Raw genomic sequence first — 9655 nt, 5'->3', positions numbered from 1 at the left:
TTTTTTTTTTTTTTTTTTTTTTTTTTAGGTAAATGTCCATTTTGTCTGAGAAATGGATTTATTGCTTAGTTTTTAAGCTTAGCTCATGACACTTAATACCTTAACTTTAAAATGTAATGGCTGCTAACTTCCAGTTCTTCTACATTTTTATTTCATCTGGCTTCCCTGTACCTTGACACAATTTGATTCCAACTTCTTAGCTATTGTTCCACTAAATCTGGTTTTCCTTAAGTCTGACCTATTTTCTTTTAAATCTGAGCCTAGAAGAGTTTTCTACGTCTTTTCCAAAACTGTAGTTTGGAGCCCATTATTTTCTGCAACTCTAAGGTAAACGTAGAATTAAACAACCATCTCCAAAATGATAACCACTCCAAGAACAATTTGGCTCACGAGTCAACATTTCACAATTACCAAGTTGCTTAACACTGCTTATGTCTAAAGTAGGCAAAATATATTTAGATCTAGCTTACTCTCTCACAAGATGTACCTTTTGTCATTAAAAGGAATCGCATTCTCTTATAAAACTAGATTCATTTCTCTAAAGCTGACTGCACTTTTTGACTTTATACAGTGAAACCTAGGACAGAACCTATAAAAGCCAGAAACTGTCTCAAGATGGAAAATTTCTACAGTCCCAGCATGCCTGAAGCTTACCCTGTAAGAAGGAAACCTATCTAAGCCAGACCTTTTTCCCCAGTCCCATATGATTTGGTCTCAAGTAAGTTTCAGTATATATGATCTCCCAAAATCTACCTGTTGAAAGCATTACAGAAATCCATTCAGTCTGCTAAAATATTGGACATGCACACCTCAGTGAAGATCCTGCTCCACGCTACAGCAGTTTGTTTCTTAGAAGACTGCAATATACTTCTTATGGGTTATCTGCATTTTTTATTCATCTTATATCCTACAATATTTTTCTCACCAAATTATTCTGTGCACATAACTTGCCACTTAAGAATGAGAATGTAATTTAAAGGATTGTTTTAAAAAACATGTTTTAATATTTGTATACTGTGGAGATACAGGACGGTAACACATCTGTTGCCTGCATACCATAAAGTGGCTGACAAGAGTTTCTCTAAGTGAACAGCTAAAAAGGAAGAGCAACACAGCAGTGAAAATATAGGAACCTCAAAAGGACAATTGAATGAAAAAAGGTGATCACCAACCACCTGATCTTCAAAGTAAAAAAATCATAGATAAATGGAGAAAACAAGATGATATAAAAACAGACGAAAAGATAGAAGAGAATTAAAAAAACAAGGTAAAACAAAAGTTAATGAAAGGAGAGAAAAAAGGACAAATAGTAAAAAAGCAAACAAGTTAAATAGGGCCAAAAGATTAAGTGGGGTGAGGTGGGGAAACAAACCCCCAAAAAGTAATTCTATCCTTCTAATCGATTAATTTTGCAGGGCAACTTACCTATTCAATTTAGTTTCTAGAACAAAAGCAAAAAACACCTAAATGTATACTTTAATAGATTTCAATAAAAATCCAATAGCATTCAACCATCCCACTATCTTTTCAGTATACCTATCTCATATCCTGCAACTTACCACAAGAGACTGCTCTAGTGTGGCATGTCTTTCCTCCTTCTCAACTGTTCGTCGACAGTCTGGACATACCCACAGTGGAAGATGCAGCATACTGTTTGCTTTTGGAGATGTGGAAAGTGCTGTTTTGCTAGAAGTTTTAACCCCGCTCTCTGAAAGCGAAGTATCTTTCCGTTCACTTCTACAGAGAAGACAGTGCTCTCCGGTTGTATATGGTGCTCTTTGTCCCAAGCCAAAAGTAAATGGAGTCTACAAACAGTTCAACAGATAAATAACTGGTTATTTACTACCTTAAACTCATTTTTTTTTTTTTACACTATGAAGTATTCAGTAGGAGCAGCAAATTCTGCAGTAATTTAGTGCATGGAGAGGTCCACTAATGTACATCCTGGATGATAATCTAACTATGATTATGACTATATCAGACCTTCACTATCAATAATGCAAACAAAAAGCCAATACACAATATTCAGAAGAACCCCCCCCCCACTAATTTTACCAATTTAGTTACTATTATTCTTTAAAATAAAAGAGAAGTTCAAGCAAATACAATGGTGCCTTACGCCTTTTGCCCACCAGAGTGCCAGACACTCTTTTAGTACAGCAGAACTCAGATCTGAGAGGTGTACAACCCATTTAAGCTCACAGCAGGTTGCCAAATGATGAAGGAGTTGTTCAACTACGTGAAGAGGCTTTTACTTCAAAGAGTTCCACTGCTGTCCTCTGCCAGACAGACATCAGCAGTAGGCCCAATGCAGATGATTAGAGAAGCCGCATCCCATGAAATACACTTGGGTCTCTCTTTATGCAAATTCATTTTGTGCAAATTCACTTATATGCAAGACATTATTTACATCAGAAATTTACTTTGAGAAAAATTTGCTTTGTGCGAGGCTAGCAGAGTTTCAGCCTGCAGGGGCCTGGGAGGAAGCAGAATGATGGCAGTGAGACAGGAGACCACATGCCATGTTCATGTGCTGTACATGCCCCAGGCAGCCTCAAGAGCAGCTCTGGCAGTTAAGTGGGAGGGAGGGGAGGGAGGGGGGGCAAGAGAGGGATTGAGGTCTCTGTAGTGGGGGAGCTGGGCATGGCTGGGCTGGGGCTGCTGCCCAGCCGGGCAGCTGCAAGGCCCCAGTGGGGAGCAGGACGGGGCCTCAGGTGGCTTGTTGGGGGAGAGGAGGACAGACCAGGCTGCAGAGGCTCTGGGACAGGGAAGCAAGTAACAGCGGGGTCACACAAAGAAACTGCTCGTCTGGCGCTGCCCTGGCAATGCATCATCCCCTGTGCCTGCCACTGCTTGGAGCACGGAGCTCACAGCTTCTCCACACAGCCCTGCTAATTCCAGCCATGCTGGGTTGTACCCACTGGGCTGCAGAGCCTGGGGAAGGGAAGCAGGGCAGCAGGAATGGCGGCTGCTCATGCTGCTTCCCTCCCCCTGGGCCTCCGCAGCCCGGTGGGCACAACACAGCATGGCTGGGATCAGTGGGGCTGAGCAGAGAAGCTGTGAGCTCTGTGCACAGGGGATGTGTTGCCAGGGCAGCGCGGGATGAGCAGCAGCAGGTGGGGAGACACACCGGGATACAAGGGAAGAAAGAAGGCAGCAGGGAACTCTGTACGTATCCCTATTAATTACCTGTAATAATGGATTTGCTTTATGCAAGGGTTTTTTGGAATGCAACCCTCACAGCAACCCGAGTGTAAAAGCCACAGCAAACGCCCTGACAACTTCAGCAGCCCCATACCAACTGTTTGCTGCAACTCTGTTAAAACCTTGGGTATCTTGCAAAGCCTCATCTTTGTTGAAGGAAAGAACCTAACTCTGCAGAGTACCTGGGTTCCTAGAAGTAGTCTGAGTCCCAAACACTTAACCCACTTGGTAAATTAAGTTTATGAAATCAAAAAGCAAGTGAAAGGAGGGTTTCAAGCTACTATGGAATCAAAGTCAGTTTGACATCTTAAGGCAAAGGGATAAGAACCTCCAGGACAGTGGACATGTTGAGAGAAACAGTTTTCTACAAAGAAAAATAAAAAGTCTCCCATTAGGGCTGCGCGAAGCTTCAGTCACCAATTTGGTTCGGAGAAGATTCAGCAGCCAAATCTCCGGATCCAAATCAAATTGGGAGACCCATTAAAAGGTCCAAATTGAATCCAAAGCTTCTGAATTGATTCGGAAAAAGGTTTGGAGAGATTCAGATCATCCAGTGAGAAGCAGGCACAGTTGAGCAGCTGCAGGGTCTCCCATGGCTCCTCTGGCTGTGCCTGCCTCTCCCCAGGTTGGGGGAGCTGCAGGAGAAGCCCACATGGCTGCCCTGCCTAGCCCCAGCCCCCGCCCCCCCAAAAAAGCCCTGCACTCACTAGCAGCAGCAGTGGGGATCAGGGCCTCTGAGGGCTTGTGGCAGAGCCCCACCCCCTGCAGCACGGGGCAGTGGGGGACAGCAGGGATCACTGCCCCTCCTCGGCACCTGTGCAGCAGCTGCCCCCTGGCTACTTCAAACCCATACTGGGACTGAGACCAGACTCTACTATCCTGGGGTCCCAATGTGCTGGGACATTTAAAAAAAAAAAAAAAATGCAGATTTAAAAAGGTTTCAGTACACTGGGAACCCAGGATCACAGAGAGGCTCTCCAATCCCAAAGGCCCTACGCATCAGGAGGTCCAAAACCCATGCATGCAGCTGGGCTGCACACACCAGTTTTAGAGATCCTTGCATGCCAGGACACTCAGCTGCACGCACAGGTTTTAGACCTCCTGCTGCACAAGACCTTTAAAACTTGCGCATACAGCCCAATGCAGCTGCAGGCATGGCCTTTAGCTTGTTCCACAGGGAAAAACTGATTGGCTTCCCACTTCATGGTTCAAGCCTGTGCAAGCGCTTGCAGCTCAATACTCAGGCTCCAGGCACAGCTCTGAATTTGCCACATGAAGGGAAGCCAACCTAGAAAACTGAGTTCTTGCTCTGCAGCTCCCTAGGGCTCCTTGTAACCCAGCATTTTAAAACGCCTTCTCCTGGAGCCCCTCCCAAGGTCTGCAGGTTAAGGTAGAAAAGGCTGCCAGGCACAGGGGTTGCCAGATTCCTGGCAACAGGGCACCCATCAGTTCCCCCGGCAGAAAAACATAGGATCCCGCTCCCCTGGCAGTTTAATTTCAGGACTGGGGCTATCCCGGTCCCAGTGCTGCCCGCCCCCCCAGTCCTGGTGCTGATTTGTGGGGGCACGCAACACAAACACTTAACCTGTGACACCACACAAGCCATCTACAAAGAAGGTAAAGCCAGCCAAGCACTGTTCCTAGGCTCTCCCCTCAGTTGCTGATTATACAGATGCTTGATGCAACCCTGTAGTGTAAATCTTGCATCCCCTTGGCCCTACATCTCTCCTTATTAAAGATTTGTTTTTCCACAAGTAAGGTTGTCTTTGCTGCTGCCATAAAAAGATCTGTTTAGAGCTACTTGCAGACAAATAATTTTGGACATTAGCAGCAGCGATGCTTCCTACACGAAGGAAAAAAGGATGGAGATGTCAGAAGTCAGAAGCAGGAGATACACCCTGAATTTTACCCTTCACAAAAGGCAAGCACTGGGGCAACTGGACTCCAGCCATCCTGCAAGGATTTATAGCATCAGTCTACATTTTTGCATTACAATACATGCAAAACAGTAGACAGTAATAAAAAAGTGACCACAAAAAACAGCAGGAACAATAATTTCAAAAGGCTAATGTACTAGAAGGCCGTCTTTGTAAAACCAAAATCTCCCACCTGGGTCTATAGTTACAGCACATTGTTTAACTTCAATTGCAAGGGGAAAAAACACCATGTCTATTTAAGATTAAGAAAACGGAAAGGAAGGCAATTTAGACACTATTGAAGCTTTTAAACAAGTCTGAATTTTAACAAAATTGACATTTGCCACCTTAAGGTCTTTGGCAAGCTAAGCTGAGCTGCTAGCTCCCTGCTACCTCTTCCACACCAAGACAAACTACAGCATAAATTGAAGCTGTCACTGCATTATAAGTCTCCCATTTCAGTCCTCCATCTTTTTCAGAAACAGGAAGCTGTAGTTTCTCCTGCTTTATCCAATTCCAAAAAGTGGACAGCATGAGTATACTGATCTGCGAAAGTTTCATCAATAGCTATTGTGCCCTTTGTGGATTATATTAATTCAAACACAGAATACCTACCCTATTTATGCTGTACTCTTTGTAACATTTTCTATGCAAAATATGTAGGTTTGGCAGGATTTGGTGGGGGGGGGGTTGTTTGTTTGTTTTTAATTTCAAGGGATAATATCAAGGTTTATTTCTAAGCAGTTATTTTGATTTTTTTTTTTTTCATAAGTTCAAATTTTCAGGATTGCACAAAAATTAGGGACGTAGGGTGCAGACAATTTATTAATGACAGTATACCATTACTGATCATCGGCAATTGCAGTTGAGAATGACTGTGTTCCCTGACTGCTTTATCTCTGAGCTTGAAGATGGCTGTCAAAGCTGATCCAGGATTGACAGGTTCTACTGCAACTCAGGTATGTGTTTCGGTGCAGGGCAGGTAACTCCAGATTCTTGGTTCAGCCCTCAGCATGCTGTTTCTGCCACTCCTGATTTTCTATCTCCTGTTGTCATAAGGTTTCAAAGTACTGAGATCCTTGCAGCAGACTCTTCCTCCCTTTGGGGTGCTCCTAGGCAACAGTTTCCCCATGAGCTGATGTCTATGTTGCATTTTTTTCCAAGTTGGCCTTGAGGATGTCCTTGAAGTGCTTTCTCTGCCCTTTTGAGCATATGCCTCAACTGAGCCAGGAGAATAGAACTTGCTTTGGGAGTCTGGAGCTGGACATCCAGATGACAACGTGGTTGGCCAAAAGTTGATGTTGGATGATCATCGCCTTGATGCTCGTGATGTTTGCTTGCTTGCAAGAGGGTGGTAATGTTGGTGTGTGTCCATCTTCCCACTGGATTTGAAGGATCTTCCACAGGCAGCATCAATGGTACCTCTGCAGCGACTTGAAGCATTTCCTGCATGTTGTCCATGTCTCAGCTCCATACAATAAGGTAGGGATCACAACTGCTTGATAAACCATGAGCCTGGTTTCGGATCTGACGTCACAATCTTTGAACACCCATTTCCTCCAGAGTCCAAAGACTGCAAACTGTGGATATTATTATTATAGCATAGTTTAACTGCCTGCTGTAACAAATGTAACTACTGTAGGACTGCTGCCAGCTGAGTGCAGAGCTGCCCTCAGTCCTGGCTCCACTTGCCTGCAGCTCTCTGGTCCACTGGGTCACTTCCTCTTCACTTGTTCCTATTCCACAAGGGTTTCTTGGAGTTGCAGTCCAAACTACAGTCAGCAAGCTTCTGTAGGACTGCTTCCCCTGTTTTTACACACTGCATCAGCCATCGTATTTTTTTTACACCCCCTTTATATAAATTTTGATTAGACAGTGAATTTTTTTCCCCCACACTTGCAGACTGGTGAAAAAAAAAATATTGATATTTAATCAGCATTTACCAATAAAACGTGAATCCTGCCAAAACTAAAAGAAGTGTACGTACATTTGGGGGGAAGGGGAAAAATGAATGCGAGATTTTGCACGCTACTAGTAGAAGTTTAAAAAACTGCAATAGTGCTTAGTGAAGAAGGGCATCCTGGAATAACTGGAAAAATATGCTAATAAGTTCTATTAGAGATACTTAATACTCTATTTGATCCAAGAAAAACTTTTCCTAACAGTCTTTGAAGCAAGAGTTAAAAATACTTAAAATAATTGTGTAAAGTTTTTTCTTCCCTGTATCCACCTCAAAGATTATTATTAAATTAACATGCATTTCAAAATCTAATTTATTTCTTACCGTTTATTCTAGGAGTGCACTGATATATCAGTTATCAGCTATTGGCTTTTTTGGTCATTGCAGCCGATAATTATGGCTGTGCCCAGAGCACCCTGGCAAGTGTAGTCCTATACCTCACTACTGGCCTAAGCCAGTGGCATACTACAGGTCCAGTGAGCAGTGGGAGAGGGAGGGGGTGCCAGGGAGCAGTCACTGGGCCCCGTGCTCAGCAGCAATGGGACCATTACTAGCTCCTGCTGCTGCTGCCACTAAGGCAATGCTGCAAGCGCAGCAGGGGCCAGAGCACCAGAGCTGCTGCAGAGACGATGGGCTGTGTGCAGACAGGGTAAAGCGCTGTGTGAGGGACATTCCACTCTGCCAGGAACTGGGTGCCTTTGCAAAAGCAGCTCTTCTCCAGCAGCCGGGGGAGTTCTGCTATGCAGGGCCTGCCGGTGCCGAGGCAGCAGTGTGCTATGGGGCTCCAAACGCACCTGGCACGATTGTCCTTGTGAGGGTCTGCCCCACCCACCTGGGACAGCAGCAGACACTGTGCGGGAAGCAGGGCTGCGGGTAGGAGGCGTGAGCAAGGGGGAATTCACATAGGCATCAGGTGGTCGCTGCCTTCCTCATCAAGGGCTGGAGCAAGCAGGAGGTGCACGTGTATGTGTGTGTTATAAATAATAAACTAAAAGGTTTATTTATATCAGTAGTTTAAAATGCCTTGCATTATTACTAAATAAAAATCGGTTATTGGATTGGCATTGGCTGATATGGTTGGTTAATCATCAGCTATCAGGATTGGCCCAGAAAATCTTTAATCAGTGCACCCTTAATTTATTTAGTTATTTTTCCACCTTAACCTGCATGGTAAAACAAGACTGTTTCATATGCACATTAGTATATTGTTATTTGGGTTGCAAGCTCTCTGGGGAAAAACTTCTATTGTATTTCTATTAGCATTTCTAATACAGCAGTACTTGACTCAGCATCAAGTAAGTTAGCAGAAAGTTTACCATCAATTCCACTAAGCCCAAGGCCAAATCTTAAAGCCTACATTTTCAGCTTAAATATTATTATATTTTCCTTTCCATGTTCTAGTAACCGCAGATGTAAGAACTGCCATTTACTGGGTCAGACCCTAGGTCCATCCTGACCAGTATACTATGTCACACAGTAACAGAGAGTGGTTGTTGAAAGGGAGACTGAACAGGGTATGACCCATACATACCTGAGACACACCTGTGAATTCTGAACCAACAGGACTGTCTGTAAACTGGGTACCGTTTAATGAAACCTAGAAAATATTAAGAATTAACTGGTTAGTTTAGCTCAGTTGCTTTAATTTTATATGGCATCTTAGAAGAGCAATTAGTGGCAGGCAATCATTTCAGGTGGAGGGTTGCTTAACAAGTTTTGGCGAGCTGTTGAGGGCCGCATGGGTAGTCCCACCACTTAACAGCTATCATGCCCCCTTGTCGCCATCTTGGGACCAGAAGTCTCACCCGCTAAACCCTGACATTTGCCATTGGAAGTCCCTCCCCTTGCCCTGCAGAAATACTCCTTTTGGAAGTGGGGGTTGTTATCTTAGAATCATAAACCCCCCCCCATATACTAAAAGTCAAACACCTAGTGGGTGTGTGGAGGGGCATACAGTATGTTGGGGAGTTGTGCACATGCGAGGGGTTGTGTGGGCAGGGGGGTGGGGACACCCCCCACATTCCCCACGTGGCACAGCAGCAGCAGGTGAAGGTGATCACGTCACAGGTGCCCAGCAGGGCATGGCTCTGGCCAGCGCTGCACATCGCAGCGAGAAGCACAGCCTCCACCAGGCACTCCGAATCCCCAGTGCTCCCTACCACACATGCATAGCCCCTGCACTTGCCAGGCACAGAAGGGAAGCCCCACGCACTGCAGCTGGCTGCCTTGACCACCAGGACTGCATGGCATGGGAGGGAAGCCCCAGGCACCTTCCCCTGAGGGGTGGGGAAAGCAGCCGGCTCCAGTGCCTTAGGCTTCTCTTTGGTGCTGTGTAGCCCCACTGGGAAAGGGAGCCAGCTTCAGTACATGGGGCTTCCTTCCCATGCTGTGCGAGTGTGGGGGCTGTGCAAGTGGCAGGGAGCACTGGTGATACAGACTGCCCGGTAGAGGCTGTTCCCCTCACTGTGACGTGCAGCGCTGGCCAGAACTACACCCTGCCTGCTGCTGCTGCCACCACACTGGCCAAGGCTGTGTACCATGGGAGGAGCGTCGGGGGGGGGGGGGGCCCCCCCCC

The 9655-nt window shown here is 45.4% G+C and overlaps 1 protein-coding gene across 3 annotated transcripts in view; it reads right to left on the bottom strand.

Moving 5' to 3' along the window:
- Positions 1-8698, bottom strand: part of FAM193A (family with sequence similarity 193 member A) — a 155060-nt gene extending 146362 nt beyond the window's left edge. For all 3 annotated transcript variants that reach the window (XM_019526283.1, XM_019526284.1, XM_019526285.1), the window contains exons 1-2: positions 8612-8698; positions 1560-1805 (exon numbers count right to left, since the gene is read on the bottom strand). In XM_019526283.1, the coding sequence (XP_019381828.1) occupies positions 1560-1649 (90 nt within the window). In that variant the 5' untranslated portion in view covers positions 1650-1805; positions 8612-8698. The remainder of the gene's footprint in view (positions 1-1559; positions 1806-8611) is intronic.
- Positions 8699-9655: the final 957 nt, after the last annotated feature.

Source organism: Gavialis gangeticus, unplaced genomic scaffold (assembly GCF_001723915.1).
Source record: "Gavialis gangeticus isolate Ggan-Ray unplaced genomic scaffold, GavGan_comp1, whole genome shotgun sequence".
Taxonomy (NCBI): domain Eukaryota; kingdom Metazoa; phylum Chordata; order Crocodylia; family Gavialidae; genus Gavialis; species Gavialis gangeticus.
Note: the sequence above shows the minus strand (reverse complement) of the source record. Positions and strands in the feature narration are given on the sequence as shown.